The sequence below is a fragment of the Lepidothrix coronata genome, unplaced genomic scaffold (assembly GCF_001604755.1).
Source record: "Lepidothrix coronata isolate B3197 unplaced genomic scaffold, Lepidothrix_coronata-1.0 Scaffold0, whole genome shotgun sequence".
In the NCBI taxonomy this organism is placed as follows: Eukaryota; Metazoa; Chordata; class Aves; order Passeriformes; family Pipridae; genus Lepidothrix; species Lepidothrix coronata.
In genome coordinates, this window is record NW_016690180.1 from 6,132,569 (window position 1) to 6,150,358 (window position 17,790).

Consider the following 17,790-nt stretch of genomic DNA (forward strand, 5'->3'; position numbering starts at 1 on the left):
ATTCACTTGAAAATTCAACTGCTTTCAATGTAGACTTTAAGAAACTCTACTAAGAAAAACAAGTCAGCCTCACAATCTTCCCAGCTTCTCTCTCTGAGTTTATTTTCACACCACAGTTGTGTTAAAGCATGATGTTTAGGTTGTAATTATGTTGAAAGTAACTAATCATTCAGAATGGGATGATCTTCATGGTCCCTTCCAACTCAAACCATTCTGTGATTCAATGTAGAAGCAGACTAAAGTTTTTAATATTGTATTGACTAGTCATGGCTTGAATTGACCTCACCATTATAACTCCTGCTTCTGCAATTTTGGATGAGCAGCAAAACTTCAGAAGGTAGCTGGGAAAATGATGGCCTCAGAGGTGTAAGCCAAGTTGAGAAGACCTTTTCCTCTTCTTGGTCACTCATTTTTGCACTGCTGTTTGCTGAGCCTCCAGTTGAACTGGCACCATTATTTGTGAACTGAGGATCTAGTTACCTGACCCCTGCTCAGAACTAATGCGAGGCCTGCCACAAAATTGTATTTTATAATGTATTGTACTAGATTAGGCTATTTGTTTGAAGTTTTTCCCGCAAGTGCCTTATACCACACAGCTGACAGCTGCCACTCTAACAGGCAGGGCATGAGCAGCCCACAGCTGGGCAGGGAGTGTGGTGGCCACCTTTGGTCACACCAAACCACCTGAGAGTGCCAGCCTTTGACATTTTATTCCTTTCTTCTGGAATTGTTTCAAATGGGATGTGTTTTCTCAGCAGCAACCCATGAAGGATGGGCCAAGTGGACAGGGCTGCCCTACTGCCACTATCCTGCCACCACAGGGTCAGGCCAGCAGCCTCCGTGAGGGGCAGCAGTGCCAGGGCTAGCCATGCAGGTGGGCACAGAGCATCACCCCAGCACTGAGCTGGCCAGGGGAGGCAGCAGCTGAGGCTGAGGGCAATGAGGGAGTTGGGTCAGCGATGTCAAGGAAACGGGGGAGATTTCAAGTGGGTGGTAGGGGGCGTTACTGGGCCCTGAAGCACCACATCGTGCTGCTGGGGCAACCAGAGAGCGGTCTGGAGCAAAGGCAACTGCTGGGAAGGGAAGGCTCCCTCAGCATGGCCAAGCTTGCCACAAGGCTCTGCAGAGCCCTGCAGGGCAGGGAGAGCTGGGGCTCCTGCTCTGGTCCTGCTTAACCTTCCCAGCCCTTATGGGGTCCTGAGAAATGACAGGTGGGAGAGAAGCTTCTGTGGGTTTCCTTGTGTCGAGACATCAGGAAACTCTACGTTTCTAACCGTTAAGAATTAACTATCATTGCTGCCCTGTAAGAATAATAAAACGCTACAATTTGTTAGCTGAACAGTTGTAGGTGTTCATATTTTAAAAACATCATTGAGAATTCGTTTCATGTCATTAGGCAGAAAAAAAGAACTGCAAATTAAATTTATTAGAAGTGTTATTTACATGTAAGAATTGATGTTATCCAGGGTGTGGTTCACCAGCTGGTGGTGATTAACATCCTCACTGGCAGCAGTCAGACATGTTATGAAAAGGGTTTTCTCTTGGGCTTGTGCCCTGCTGGTAAACTAATGCTGTTTCAGTGATGTAGCTTCATAGTCTGAAACAAATTTATGTCGGATCATTTTTGCTACTGCTTGGCTCCTTTACACTCTTACCATCAAATATCTTGAGAAGCTTTTGACACATATTTTCATTTATTTCATCAACATTTTAAATATTGATTTGATTCAAATTGTTAAAAAACTTGTTAAAGGTTTGTTAGTTTCTGACCTTCTCTTCTTTGAGGCAGGAGTTCAGATTTATCAGATACTGGTTTCTGTTACATTTACTGTGATCTAGTATTCTTGATCAAATTTTTTTTTCTTTTATATTTTGTAGATGTCCAATATAGAACTGGTTGCGCAAACGTATTGAATGTTGCAAGCATTAAATAGGTATAGTATAAAATGGACCATTGAAGTAAAATACTATGGAAAGATTTTATGTTGGACCTAGATATGCAGAAAAACACAAGACGTCAAAATATTAAAAATATTTCCTGGCAAAAAAATGGTCAGAGCTTATCTTCTGGGTTACCTACATTCCAATTCCATTTCATTAGTCCTTTTTGCTGTGTGGTTTTGAAGTTATTTGTCCAGTTATGATGATGATTTTTATTATGTTTTTTAATACCTTGTTCTTCATAATCCTGCTATGGGAAAGGATTTGCATTCTATGAAGTGGGCAAATCTGATTCTGGCTTAAATCAGGCAATCATACACTAAACACTAATTTGGAGGCCAAAGTGCCTGTCTATCACTTGTGTTTCTTCTGTAGTTACCTTGGAGGAGCATTCCTAGTTATGTGGATTTTTTTGATAGCCTGACTGTACCTAAGTCAAAATTCTGCTTTGGTGAAGGATTGAAAACTTGCAGTAAGACTGAGTGTAAGACGCTTTTGTGTAAGTAAACCCTGAGGAATAACACTATAGCAAAATCTTCGTTTGGGTTTTTCCTACTACAGACCCATTAGTGACCATCTAACTCATTTATGGAGCTTCTCCTTTAATTTTTTCCCAGTGGATGGTATCAACTACTTTTCAATCAAAGGAAGAGAAAACATTATTCTTAATTCTTATATTTTATATGTGGATAAAGTCAGTTTGTGAGTATATTTGAAACATCATTTGGAGATGAAATAACCACCTTCTTAGAGGTAGAAAGTTACAGAAAATAATTTTCCACCTATTGTAACTATTTACAGTGGAGCAGTTCAACATCAGGATATCGGAGATTTGCAGAAGGAATAAATTATTCAGATGTGAAATCTCTTCTTTATCTTAGCAATAAGGCTCTAGAAGTTTGCAAGGCCAGAGTGCTGCATTAGTAGTGCATGTTGGTAGCAGTACCCTTGCCTGCAGTCTGCTAAGCCAATGGAATAGGAGTGTTGGAGGAACTGTCGGTGAGCTGCTGCCACTTCCTTTCCACTTCAAATCCTGCCAAGCCTTGCTTCCTTCCTCATGCCAGAGAAACTGGCAGAGATCAGTCTTCTTGCAAACCCACTGTTTTTAACTTCCTTGTGAGTGATAGCATGATTCTATTTACTCTCTTTGTGAATTCCACAAGTATTTTTTCATCTAAATTGCAAAGCAATTTTTTTACCTTTGTGAAAATCCTTGAGGCATGTGTAGTATTTGATCTTCATTAGAATTGGTTGCATTATACTCATGCTAAATTCTGTACAAGAGCCTTGTTGAATAAAAATGAAGCAGCTGTCAGTTGAAAAGGCCAGTGCAGTACTCATGGGCACGGTAATAATCCAATGAAAATCCTGGATGTTTCCTCAGGTAAAATTTTTGTAATGTACTTTTTGTTCGATTTATGCTGCATTATTATGGAATTATGTATATCACCAAATATTTATGTTATTCAAATTTATATAGTTATTTATTTATGGAGGCTTTTCAAATAAGTCATTATTTCAGGGCCAAAAATACCATACCTTTTGATTAGCAATCTGTTTTAAAATCTGCTTTACTACTTCCAATTCATATTTGAGGCCTCCCAGGTGTTGTTATTCTACCATTCCAACAGCAGCTTCGTTAAAATAAAGAGTCTTTTAATGTGATAATTTCAGTAGAAATGCAGTCTTATGAAAAGCATGCAGTTCCTTTATCTTAACAGTTGAATTAAAATTACCACAGAAGTCCAGTGTTATAAACATGGTGTATTATGTTAACACATTAATATTAATAATTGATTTAAAACAAAACGGTCTTCTAAATCTAGGTATGCTTTTACACATTTATTCACAGTGTCAATACCTTATTCTTAGTAGTTCTTGCTGTTTTCAGTTCTTAAGTGAAAAATGACAAATAAAAATTCATGATAGAGAATGGTCCATGAAGGTGTTGCAGCCTTAACGTAATGGATCCCTTTTGTTCCACCTTCAGTACATCCAAAGCAAAAATGACTGGTTTTAATTTTTAAAAAGGCACACAAGAATCATTTGTTGATTTAATTTTGCTTCGTACTATTAAAACAGGGTCCAAATAAAGATACTGAATGGAATGATATATTGAAAGATTTTGGAATTCTTCCTCCAAAAGAAAAACTGAAAGATGAAATTGAAGAAATGGTTTTACACTCAGAGAAAGAAGCACAGGGCAAGTAAAATTAAATATACATGCCAGTAGTATAACAAATTTTGAAAAGTGGGAATATTTTCAATAATAATTTTTATAACTTGAATATTGTACAATAATTATGTTTTAATTTTTATTATTGTCACTTTTTTTTTTTAAAAGGATTCTGAATTAAACATACAACACAGTTAGTGACAGTTTACACAGAATAAAAAAGCTAACTCCATCAAAACATTTCCTCTGTTTAGATTCTACCTATACTTACTGCTTTTGAGTTTTTGAAATGGCCAAAACAGTTGTAGTGCTAACACTCTGTATCTAGTGCTGTATTCTCACAGGAAGATAATAATTCACAGTTATGTGGAAGCTGTAAACTTAAACTATCTTGTACTGTTGCTAGAGTATAATAACATTGTGCATGTATTATTTAACTTTTCTTTTTTTTTTTTTTTGAAAAGCCACTTTGCAGTGGCTTTCAGTTAGTAAAATTAAGAGCTGCTTTTAGTTCAACAGATTTCAGTAAGGTATTTTCCTTTTCTACCTTGCAAGTATTTTTATAGATGAAGACTGCCATCTACTGTTTTTACATTTCAGTTTTCATGAATTATTTTAAAATTGGTAAATATTAGTATATATACTGTAATTCCTCCCTAAACTAATCTCATTTTCAGGATCATACAATTAGTACCTGCTTTAATATTTTCTGGCTTTTTCTCAAATGATAAATGCTTGTGCAACTTATTACTCAAGTTTCCCAAATCTGATACTGATTAATTAAGAAAATGTATTTTAATGTCATATTATTGAATAAAGATTGGCATAGAAAACTTTCTAAGGTGTGAAATTGTGTTAGAAGACCTTAAGGTAAAGGGTTGTTCAATTTTTAAAGTAATTGAGATGCACTGGATATTATTTTCAAATGCACTTTAAATGTTCCAAATATGCTTATTTTTAGTTTTAGTTTTTAATTAGGCAACAAGACTTGCAAGAATGGAAATGTCTTCAGAGCAGGCAAAAGTATGGGGAACTAAGAGAAAGCTGTAGAAAGCAGTATGTAAATGAAGTTACAAATGCTCCAGAGGATGTTTGGGTTATAATTCATCTTTATTGGTCAAGGTAATTACATTCTTGCACAAAATGTTGAATACTTCAATACAAAGAATTGAACTGGTAATTAAAAAGCAATACCAGGAAAAATTAAATACGAGAGTCTTATGAAATAGCATTTGGTTGGAGGCAATGGAATTAGAGAGCATCTGACCTCCTTGATTTGCTAATTCACTTAGTGTGAATTAATCACTTCACTTTTGTTCAATTATATGAAAAAAATATTTTGCTGTGTACATTTACCACCATGTATGTAACCTCACTGAATCTCAGAATTTCACTGAGAAAGTGGTGTCCACTCTTTGTAGATTCTTTTCCTAGCAGGAGTACTTTAACAGGACTTTTCTTTCCCCTTTATTTCCCCTTTGACTCCAACAAATTGAAAACCCTTCAGGAAAAGTTTCAGTTATGAAAACTGAGGAAAGCTAGAGGACTTGTTAGTTTATCATCTTCCCAGTGAATTCTGTAGAGATAGCAGAAGTTGTGATAGGATCCAGCAGAAATGTCAAAGGACTTCCATGATCAGTTCCATATATGTTAGCAACTCTATTAGATGTTTTTGAAAAGCACTAAGAATTACTATGGAACATTTAATAATTTTTTAGGCTCAGGCCAAATTTCATTAAAATTACAGCAATTTAAATTTACAGATTTGAAGAAAGAAAATAGCAGCCTCTCTTGATTTTCATTGGATTTGTATAATGGAAAACCAATTCTGCAATTTACCATTGCATAAATACGAGTTTGTGAGGAAACTGGTAATTCCTTGGGAATGAATATGAGTATCCCCAAAGTCTCTCATGGCGTGTAACAAAACTGAGTCGCCTGCCTTTGGCCCCCAGGGTCCATAGGTCACATTGGCTGCAACAAAGATCCTAATTGCTAAAAGGTTAATGGGCTGAAGGGGAACAAGAAAAAGGGGGGTTTCTGTGTCTGGGTTTTTGGTGGAGTTTTTGGTTTTGTTTTTTTGATTTTTTTTTTTTTTTTATTTAAACTGAGGTTTATATAGTGATTGTATTGCAAATAGTAGCTATGGAAGTAATGAACAGGTTTTTGGTGATAATGTGACTACACAAAGGTTTCCTTGATGTTACTTAGATTTTACTAGAATAAAGAATTAATGAAATGTTAAACTGAAAGCTAGTCTAAATCAGTTAAAGTAAAATGTATGTTACAGGTTCAAAAATCTCATTTAAACTCTACAATAAATGAACAGAATGAGCTTTAAAATCTCAGTGGAGAACAAAACTGAGGCACAGTGCTTGAAATGTCTGGTAGCTTTCATAGACTGTGCCTCCCATGTAATTTTACTTGGATAGCTCTTTGAATCACAACGATCTCCGAAGAAGCTAAATAAAATTTGTGGTGCAATTCTTATAACAAATTGTTATAGGTTATAAATCTGAGAGAGGAATTTTTCTTTCCCTGCTTCCCTGTAAGAGAAACAGAGTTCAAATAGTGAAGGGGGAAGGGAATCAATTAGCCTTACAAAAGGAATGGCTGGCCAGGCTGCATTCCATGCTAATGGCCCATCAAATGCTGGAGTGAGGGGGGGAAGGTTTTGGAGATTTGGGGAGCCGGCGCCTGGACAGAGGGGAGGGCAGACTGTGGAGTTCGCTCTCGGGGATGGAGAAGGGGATCTGCGTGCGGGCATTTGGAGAGAAGGGCCGGAAGTTTTTCTTTCTGGCTTTTCGTCCTGGTGAGGCCGGACCACCGGACTCGGTCGGCTCGCACACTGCCTCGTGACTCCAGCCGGGACCTACTGGGTTTTCATCGGAGAGGTCTGTGCTTGCTGGGAGAGAAGGGAAGAGCCTTGGAACACCGTCATCTGGGAATAACAGGTACTGCAGGCCCTGCACCTCCAGCGATCCAACAGCGCCCCCTGCAGGCCACGATTAGGGCTATGCTAAAGGACAGAGAAGTGTTCATTCAGACTTTTTTTTTTAGGACTACTGTCTAGTTTTTTTGTGTTCTGTTACTGCTTTTGCCAACATACATATATCTTTTAATAAAGGGTTGTTATTTCTTCTGTTTTTTTCCACACTTCCTAGATTAAAGCCCCTTAATTTTGAATTTACAATTGCTGAGAGAGAGGAGTTTGGTCTATCTCATAACTCACCCTCTTTAGCAAACATTCCAGTCTCCTCAGACTGAGACACAAATTAAAATAGAAAGAGACTATAGTATTCTTTAAAGAATTCTTTAGTTACTTTACAAATCATTTATACCAGAAATGTCATCATACTTTCTTCTTTTCTAGCATCCCAATGTGTTTACTGGTTAATGAACACCTCAACCTGCTAGCCTGGAAGTTTCCAGAAGTCAGGTTTCTCAAAGCCATTGTAAACTTCTGCATTCAGAATTACCATGATATATACAGTACTTGTATATAAACTAGTGAAATAAAACGCAGGTTCATTGGAGTAGCTGAATGTAGAAGGTAAGAGAAGTACTTTTAAATAACTCATTTCTGATCATTACATCTAAAGGCCACTGCTTAAAGAGTGAACAGGTTTTTGATTGTTTTTGTAGGGGAAAAAAGTCTACAAAAAGCAAAGAACTAATTTATGTAATTCTGTGGTAAGAGTATTGCCTAAGCATGGGTATTCTGCAATATCACAGTTAGATGTTTTACCGAGATAAAGTTGGGTTGGCTCTAATTTTTATTGTTGTTGAGATGTGTCTTGCTCTTTATTTAAAGTCATTTTTCTCTTAAGTGAGAATTACCTGCAGCTATCAGAATAAACTGTAACTTGTTTTTACAAGAGTTCAATTGAAAATTAGCACAAGTTGGAGCAACAAAAACTAAGAACAAAACCCCCAAAAGGACATTATGAATATGATACTGCCAGTGTGAAGCACTTCTGCTCATGAAGACACCAATACAAAAACCAGTGATGTGATGAAACTGCTTGAGAGCCTTTTAATGCTTTAAACAGATCATCTGTTTGGCATAAGTTAGTTCACATACAGTTTTTTACTCCTGTGGTAAGCCTGAAACTATTAAAAACAGGGGAGGGGAAAAAGAAAAAACTTCTGGTTCGATTGTGTATTTTTTGGTTTTGATTTGTGGAAGAAAACTGTAGTAAATGAAACCCACACTTACCTTTAAATTCCTACAGGTGGCTGTCATTGACATGGAGAGTCTGGATTCTCCATTTCATAAAAACTCTGCTTAAACGGAAAAGGGAGGGCATTAGCTGGTGGGCTCTAATCCATACTTTCCTCTTCCTTTTATCCAGTGTGGGTGCAAGATATTCCTTTAATTTTCAGTGACATTACTGTAGTAGAACTTTGCTCTGCAAAGTACCTTCTCAGTTCCCCCACTGAAAAGCGTGACCCAAAGACAACGATGCTTATAGACATATATAATCAGGATTTGGCTGTGAATCCATTGACTAACACTTCCATTTGTCTGATAAGAGTTCAAGAATTTTCTCTAGGGTTGTAGATAATTGTCCCACTATTTTAAAACACTGACAGTTGAATCAGTTTTTCTTTCCTTACAAACATAACTGTATCTTTTACAAAGTAGTTTACAGTACCACCGTAGAGAAGCAAAACTACATGAGCGAATGAAGAGGCCTTCCTCCTGATTCAGCATTTTTATTTCTTATGAGTAGTGAATCAAATTGTATAGTATTAATGTTATTTTTCCAGTGACTCATCATACAAAAAAAAATCCCAGTGTACTTATGAAGATTTAGTTATATGCAACTGACATGGTTTATAGCATTGAAATGCAGAAAGAAAAATGAAAAAGAATAGTTCCCTTAACACATGCCACACAGATACATAAGAAGAACAACAAAGTGAATTGATGACTGGTTTTTTTTCCATGCAGTGAGATATAGCTCTGCTATTGGTAGATATCTAGTGGCAGATACCACTTCTGGGAACTTGTATTTTGCAGATTCAAAGAGGCAACTAGTAGATAAATTTCAGAGACAATGGCTTATCTGCCATTATCTGCCCTTTAAACTACAGAGCCAGTTAGCAGTTTTAAATGTCAATAGGTCACCAGGGGCTTTAGATGTGATTCCACAGTCATTTCAAGTACCAATGTTGGCTGCTGCAAAAGGAGTACTGCCTCATCTTATCAGTGACCTCCCGGCCACACTGTGGCTGCTGTGAGGGACAACTCACAGCAATTCACAAGTGCCAGTGCTGTCACACTGGAAGCAAGATATGGTAGGAAAGCACCAAACCTCCCCTTTGGTGACCCTGACTTTGTAACTTCATCCAAGTAGTGACCATGTGATCGTGGTTACGGCCATCAGGTGTGACAAAGCAACAGAAAAACCCAAGAGAATCTGCAGGTTAAAACCAGATGTTTCTGGTGCTGGGTCAGTTATACCATTTGGAAGTAAAGGCTCTAGGAATGAACGTGTCAACCTTGCTTTACAAGGATTATGTGGATTGTGACAGGCTTTCAAGTCAACATCCACTGATTTTAGTGTTCTCGTGTGATGTGAAATTTAGTTTCAAAATCAGCCTCCTCAAATAGATCCTCTTTTGAATAGGCCAGTGAAGATCAAAAACAAATGCTCTGAGCAGGTGTTTGCTCTACAGTTCTGAGGTACATCACACACAAGATGGCAATGGCACTTCTGTAGGAAACACAGCTATAGTTAATGGAAGTGCACTTCTGGCTCAATCCAGTTCCATCACTCAATAATTCACAAAATATCTGCTGCTCTTAATTTGGCACTGTTTAAAAGCTACATTGGCTCTCTCATAACCCTTGTGAGTGAAACAAAACTATAATTACACACCAGAGCAAACTTACATTGATGAAAAGAGCAGAGTAATAGTATTTCAACAAGAATAGTTTCATAAAACCACTACAGCATCTCTAACTAGTCCTGTACCTTCAGCATCCTCTAACATATTTTCAAAAGAGAAGTAGCATTAAAAAAATTACCTTGCATAAGTCATAATTTTTGGCAGTAAATGCAAATGTCTGTCATCTCCACAGCTGTGCTGCCTGTTTTAATCTTGTCACAGAGTAATTTGCTACTGCAACACTGCAGTAGGAAAGTGTTATGTTCCTATACATGCAAGACAGGATAGAATCTCTACTTTGTTTTTCTGAAGAATTAATACTGGTTACTAAAGATCTTTTGGCAAATTTGATAGATACAGCTTGATGCTATTTTTAGCTTCCTGGTTTATTTGCCATATTCTAGTTCTGGTAATTATGCATTTTTGTTGGAAATGCTCCTGCATTTTCTTCTAGATGTTCCATTCCTGTTACACCCTATTATCTCTGCTACATTTCATCATAGAAGCATTATCCTTTTAATGAGTAATGGTATTATTAGTTTTGTTTATATCACATTTTCCTTAATTGAAAGCTAGAAATGGAGTATTATGAATCACTAGCAAAAATGAGTGTTGTTACCAATGCTTTTTAGAACTCTTCCAGCAGAAAAGCTGAGCTCATGGTTAGCTCTTTGGCAGCATTACTGCTAAAGAGGCTCCTGCCCTGCAAATACCTTTGCACAAGGCTGATTATTAGGTGAACCAAACGGGGAAACTGATCTACCTGGAAAGTAACCCAGAAAGGAAAATCCATGAGATTTTGCAGCCAAGTTCCTTATTTCATTCCAGACACGAACACGAATTAAGCTTCTAGAGATACACATTTGTAATTACACTTTTAGATATGTTGCTATTCAGGTGATCAATTTACAAATAAAATCCTCGTAACTGAAGAGAGAAAACTGGGATTATTTAAATATTACTGCTGAGCGACGTTTTATTTTACAGAATACAATTCCCTGCAATGTTCTGCTGCACTCAAGACAGTTTTATGTTAACATAACCGCGGCACATTTATTGAATGGCATTAGAAGCCTTGTACACGGACAAAAGGACTGAGACGGTCATGTCTGTTCTCTGCCTCTCCGTTTAGTTACACCACTTTATGCACACTCATAAAAGAAATCACGGACTACCGCCGGGAGGGGTTCCTTGAACCCCTAAATAACTCGGGAAGCACGTCTGTTCCCAGAGAGCATCCGGGACGCCGGGTGTTTCCCTATGGGAAGGCGCGTGTGCCCGCGTTCCGCGCCGGGTTCACCGTGTCGCTGGGAAAGCGCCTGCGGAGACTCGGCTGCGGGCTCTACGCCCGCCTGAAGACCAGCCCTCGCAGCAGCGTCGCCGCTCGCCTGGTCGCAGCCTGGCGAGCCCTGACGCTCGGAGCCGGCGGGTCAGCGCTGCCGGCTCTGTCCGTGCCTGGCGGTGCCGGCGGACGCCATTTCCCGGCGCGCGGGGTGAGCTGAGGCGAGGTGAGCCCAGGTCAGGGAGGCGCGCGCCCACTGCGCCTGCGCAGAGCCAACTCCCCCCTCGCTAACGCGTGGCGCGGCGCGCGCAGAGCGGGGCTCACCTCCCTGGTGACCCGCGTGTGCGCAGGCGCGGCGGCAGCAGCGGCAGCGGCGGCGACGACGGCCCCGCGCGAGGCCCGGGGTGCCGCGGGTTGCAGTGTGCCCCGGCGCACGCGCGGTGGCGCGAGGTGCCGCGGCGGCCGGCGGCGGTGGGTGCTCGGCGGCGCAGGCGCAGTGGCGGCGTGGGGACTCCCGGGCCCGGGTGCTGCTGGTGCCGCCGCCGGAGCAGCAGCAGCAGGAGAAGGAGAAGAAGGAGGAGGAGGAGGCGGCGGCGGCGGCTCAGTCAGGCAGTGCTGGCGGGCGCGGGGCTGTGCGCGGGGAGCGGCGCTCGCCGGGACAGCTTGGGCGGGCAGCGGCAGCGCGGGGACAGGTGAGCAGCTAGCGCGTCTCTGGGCGGTGCGGGCGGCGGCGCCGGGCCCCGGCGTGCGGCGGCGAGGGGAAGGCGGGGGGACGGCTCGGAGGGGAGCGATGGAAGTTTGACAGCACCGGCGGGTTCCCCACCGCGCTCCGGCGGGGCGGGAGGGCAGCGGCTGCCCTTGGGCGGGCACGGCCGCAGCCGGGGGCGGAGGGCGCTCGCGGGGCACCCGCTAGGCCCGGTGACCCACTTTGCTCCTGTCACAACTCCGGGCGCGGCGGGAGCGCTGTCCGTCTGGCCCCGCGCCCGCGGACCGGGAAGGGCGGGCGCGGGGCTCCCCGGCATCCCCGGGCCGGGCCAGGCCGAGCGGAGCCGTGGGCGCCGCCTCCCCTCGCGGCCCGTCCGCCGCCGCTCCGCTCCACGGGGCGACTCGTCCCGCGGGGGCCGAGGGGAGCCGCCCGCCCCGCCGCCCCACGCCCGGGCAAGGTTTGCGGGGGTGGTCCCCCGGAACGCGGTGCGGGTGTTTGCACGGCCGTCGGGCTGCGGTCGGTGCCCGCCTGGCCCCGGGCCCTCCCCGGGCGGGACAGCGCTGCGGGGCCGCGGGCTCCGGGCGGCGGCAGGAGCGAGCCCCGCGCTCGCCCTGCGGCAGGTGGGCTGGAGCTGCGGGCGCGTACGCATTTTGTAGGCTTTTTTTTTTTTTTAATTTTATTAAATTAAAAAACTTTATTGCGGGTAACTTTATTGCGGTGCCTGCAGCGTTTTCGGGCTCCGAAGCCTGAGGGCTTCTCGGTAGCGTCCGTTCCTCGCCCGACTTATTGCGGCCTTAAAGTCAGTGTGTCAAATACTCCAGTGCGTGCAGGTGTGAAATAGGACCAGCGAGGAAATCCGTGGTACCTAAATTTTGTGTTTGTGTTAAGGTGGATCCCCATTTCTGGTTGGTTTCACTTTCAAATTCCTGCTGCTTTAGGCCTCGATATAATTTTTTTTTTTTTTTCCGTGAGAAGGAGTGCTTGTGAACTAATCAAAGAGATTTGTCGTGAGATTTCTGTAAGGCTGTTGTTTTCATGTGCCTGTTAAGGGCTGACCTACCAAGAGGCACAGGGAAAGTCAGATAAGGTTTTAGCTGGGATATGAAGTGGCATGTAGCGATGGAGTGGCTGGTCGTAGATCCAGACCCTCTGAATCCTTAAAGTAAGTCTTTTTTTTAAATGACATAGTTTGACAAGCAGAGCTTTTGGTGGCAATGTGGAGTTGAGCAGGCCTGCCTCTTCCTTGCTCCCCACTCTCCTCTTTGCTGCCCCCCCTCAGCTGCACCAGCACAACGGTTCGTGGAATTGTGTCCTGTAACTGGCTTGGGGAAATGATCCAGGTTAAAATTAACTACCTGGGTTGTTTTTCTTTTTTCTTTTAAATGTGGTTATATTTAACTTACATAATTTCCTTGGGTAACAAGTGTGCCAGGAGGCAAGAGGATTGTTTAAGCAAATGCTCTAGTGAAAGAAGTACTTGAGAAATAGATCTCAACTGTGGAAGTCCTGGCAAAGTTCAGTGCGAGCAGTTGCAGTTGTTTCACACTGTTCTATCTAACAGGAATAAAGTTGACTTTGTTTATAAATATCAGTGGGGTTTGGGCCTGTTATTTGAAATTGGACAGCATTTGATTGTTGTAATAGAGGGAATTCTACTTGAGAAGTAACTCTACTTTTCTATTTTTTAAATGAACTATTAATTTTCATATGTATCTAACATACTTCTTCAAACATGTTACAGACACTGCTTTCAGATTATCAAACATTATAAGTTTGGGTTAGGTCTTTTTTGTTAGAATATGGGTACATCTCTGAGAATTTTGTTGGTAATGCAGGAGTTACTGCTTCTTGAGAAACAATTCAAACAGGAGAAAAAACTCCCAAACTTCCGGGTTGATATTTAATAGTTTAAGGTGCCATTCAGCCATGCCTTGTTTTTTATTTCTTCTGCTGCATGTTCTTACATGGAAAAGTTTTAACATATGTAGGTAAAATAAAAGAATGCGAGGAAAGCAATGTTTTCTTTACTAGTGCTCTAAGGACCCCATAAACTCTGCTATAGCTAATTTTACTCTCTTTGTACTAAGCAATTTAAAAACTGAGTGGTAATTACTTTGAATTTAATTTGTAGTGTTGGTTAATTATCTTATTAGTATAGAATTTCACAGAAGTCATGAATCTTCATGGCTGGATTGGTCTTGCTGAGCAAACTGCTGCTTTCAAAAGCTTTGAGCTTTTGGGTTTTTTTTCCCTATTCTAAATTTCTGCAAGAAGTTGAAGATATAAACCAGTAGCAGAGAGATTGCCCCCCACCATCTTCACACGTTCTTTATATGAGATGTTTTTATCAATTTGTAAAGTTGTGAAATTTTTATTAAAAATGATAAATTTGTGTTGAAAACAGTTGAGAATCAAAAATGCAATTTTCTTCTGTAGGTCAGTTCACCATTTTCAAAACAGCTCTTCTTTTAGCTATGTACTCCTTCAGGAGATATGTATAATTTGCTGTCAAAGCCTCATGGCTTCAGCCTAATTTTGTAGATGAAGACTGGATAGTTCTCATCTTAGAATAGAAAATTAGTACCCTAATACAGTTTTTAATACAAAACACAAAATATAATTCAGAAGAAGTGAAGTTACAGCTAAGGTGCCTTTCTTTTCATCACATTGTAATGAGATAGTTTTTCTTGAGGCAAAGACTTTGGTAGATCTTTGATGTAAAAAAAAGTGCATTTTAGTGTGTTAGCCTTTTTAAAGCACAAGTTTCCATATTAATGCTGGAAACTGTAAAGGCCAAATAATAAATCAGATGTAGAAATGTTTCTGAGGATAGGTGGTATTAGTATAGTTGCATAGCAAAGACAGTAGTGGTTGTTCCTGTTGTTCTTACCTTCTGTTTATTTACTTTGCAAAGTATTTCTAACCTTTCTGTCAGTGAGCTGGTTTGCCCTGTAGAAGGCTATAAAGACGCCACTGAAGGGGTGGCACAAGAACAGGAGTCTCCAGGCTCTGGGAGAACAGTAGCTGTTTTGCGGTAGCTTTATCTCTGGAGGGGAAAAGAAGTATCTGTGAGACTACAGAGAAGTAGTGGCCAAAGCATTCCACTGTATCTCTCATCTTCAACCAATACCGCATTATTATTATTATTATTGTTATTGTTGTTATTATTATTGTTATTGTTAGTAGTGGTATTATTATTTTGGATTTAGTGGTCTTTCAGAATAAAAAGAGGCGTAGGAAGCACACCTTCAGTTCTATAGCAGAATCTGAAATGAAAGATTCCAGTGTCTCTGTGTAACTCTGGCACAAGCAAATATGGCTATATCCCTTGGGAAGGTACCTCATTGCCTTCTGTGGGTGGTCCACCTGGGGAAAGCAACTTACTAGTGTAGATGGTTATTTTGTTAACTCAGTTAATGTGAGGCTGTAATAATTTGAAACTGTTTGTCAGACATTACCCTGTTTGTTTGTTGTAGGAGTTACAGATATGAAATGCAAAATCACAGAAGAGGAAGAAGACTCATGGTTAACGCAGCTGTGTGCTGCCCTGAAGGATTGAATTCTCAATCCCTACTCCTGCCACAAAATTCCTTTTGTAATGTAAAAGCCACTTCAATTTTGGCATACCTCATGCCTGAGTGTTTAGTTTTATAGTCTTAATATTCTCTTACCATACTTTTTGTGTATAATATAAATTCTTAATTATAGCTGCTTTTGGAATATATAATCATATACCTAAAAAGTTCTGGTGCTCTATGGTTGTCATATATCCAGTATTCTGTGGAAGCAACAACGCTTCTCAGATTCTTTCAGGAGTTTAGCATTGTACACTTTGGACTCTATCCAACTGTTACATTTTGTCATTAAAATCAGTGAATTAGTTTTCTTATTCTGTACTGATGTTCTGAGAAGCATTGCTGAGTATAAAATCATCATTAGTAGTATTAATATTTTATTAAATATAGATCCTTAAATAGTCATGCACATGAGATTCAAGACTGGTAAATACTTATATTTAGAGTGTGATGCTTATGAAGCTCAGTAAATACTATGGGCATTTCTCATCTTCATGATAAAAATGTATTCAGACCATAAATGTGGCTACTTAAATGCTTTGTCCTTAAAGCTGTGTGTTTAATTATTTCAGAGTATGTGAGAAAACTTCAGTTTTGAAGCTAATGTAATTTTACCCATAATGACAGCCTGGTACCACAAGATAAATGGTGCTAGACAATAAGGCTTATGTTAAAACAGAGGAAAACACTTGGAGTAAGACAGATCTAATTAAAGTGGAATTTTAAAATAAATACATGGCCTTGTAAACTGTAAATGGAATTCACAGTTCTGTTAAAAAGGTTGTTAGCAGGTATCTCTGAGAAAGATTTTGATGTATATTATTTTGGTATATGGCCAGATCCATAAAATAATACAGAGGAGTCAAAACTGTGATTTAGGTGGATTTTGGATCTCTAGCCTCAAATAAAATCGTAGCCATGTGTTGCCTAAATTTTACAGGTTTCTAGGTTTTCCCTAGTAAAGTTTTGCAAATGCATTGAAGTTTTGTTCTCACTCAGGTCTTCCAGAATCTTGTCACAACTGAGCATCTTGGCATCTAAATTTGTTTATTATTCATAAATTAGGCAATCTGTAAATTAGGCCTTCACTTGTTCAAAGGCATGTTCAAACTACACCTGAGGCACACCTATGGGATTGGACTCGGACCAAAACCCTGTGGTGACTCTCCCTTTTGTTCAGAAGCACAAAGAGGTGAGGAAGAAGTGGTTTTGTTGATGTCTCCTTAAAACAAACAAATAAACCCCAAAAAAACCAACAAATCAAAGAAACTCCAACCCCTAAAAAAACACTTTTCGTTGCATACAAGATGGTTAAAGTCTAATTGGGCCAAAGAGAGATACTAGGCCAGTTACTTTCTTGGAGAAAAAGGAGGTGAGTACCTATGTTCTGGCCTGTGTTCTGAAAACTATTTTGTCTTTTCTTCCATTTAAAATTTTAAATGCCTTTGGGAACTGGAAACTAGGGCTTAGGTCTCTCATTTGGGTGCCCTTCTCCCTAGAGAGACATGTACACTGCTGGTTGTGCTCTGTCCAGCAAAGCATTACTTTTTGCTTTCATATTCTGAAGACTGCCACTGAAATGGTAAGTTAGGATTTGATCCATCTTTGCAGTCTCATGTGGAGCTTGCTGAGTGATTATGGTTTGAACCCCTTCTGACAGAGTAGAGATTGGCTTTCAGATTTCTGTGTTCCAGGTTACTGTGCTGTAACCCTGTGCTGCTGGACAAAATGAGAGCACATCTTTTTGCCCCTGCTGACATGTTAAAAGAATATATTACTCCTGTTTTGATGGGAAGAGCTTAGCTATGTGTCTGTCAAGGACAGGGACCAGGATTGTGTGCACTAACCTTACCTATGTCCTAGGTCTTCAGAAATAGGTGAACGTGAAAGCGTAATACTGTGGCCACTGGTTACTTTTATAGTTTGCATCTCTATTATCTTTTTCAAAAAGCCTTGCTGAGCGATACGTTTCTCCCTGGCTGTAGTACCTTAGGATTGTGGGTACTGTTGTATGGAATCCCCTTGTGCCCTTTTTTAGTAAAGACTAGAGTGGAGGGTTGTATTGCCTGTTACAGCCAGAGTAGGAAGCAGAACTTAATTACTAACTCATTGTGTGGTAGTGGTGTTGCTGTGGGACGCTTAGAAGAGAAGGGAATGGGCTGATCATCCAGCATAAGGTCAGAATTTTAAGTGCTTTATTGTAGGGAATAGT

General features: G+C 40.7%; 2 protein-coding genes across 6 annotated transcripts in view; both read left to right on the forward strand.

Moving 5' to 3' along the window:
• The first annotated feature begins 818 nt into the window (after positions 1-818).
• PDCL2 (phosducin like 2) lies at positions 819-8,972 on the forward strand. Its single transcript, XM_017817310.1, is given in 6 exon segments — positions 819-874; positions 4,024-4,148; positions 5,021-5,239; positions 7,491-7,609; positions 7,964-8,035; positions 8,038-8,972. Coding segments are annotated over 6 exon segments (669 nt in total). The 5' UTR covers positions 819-868; the 3' UTR covers positions 8,166-8,972.
• Positions 8,973-11,803: 2,831 nt separating this feature from the next.
• The window catches only part of CLOCK (clock circadian regulator), a 67,238-nt gene continuing 61,251 nt past the window's right edge, over positions 11,804-17,790 (forward strand). For 3 of the 5 annotated variants that reach the window (XM_017817311.1, XM_017817130.1, XM_017817230.1), the window contains exon 1: positions 11,923-11,989. The gene's annotated coding sequence lies outside the window, so the exon portion shown is untranslated. Of the gene's footprint in view, positions 11,990-17,790 lie in introns of all 5 variants that reach the window. The other 2 variants (XM_017817394.1, XM_017817040.1) reach the window with 2 other exon arrangements.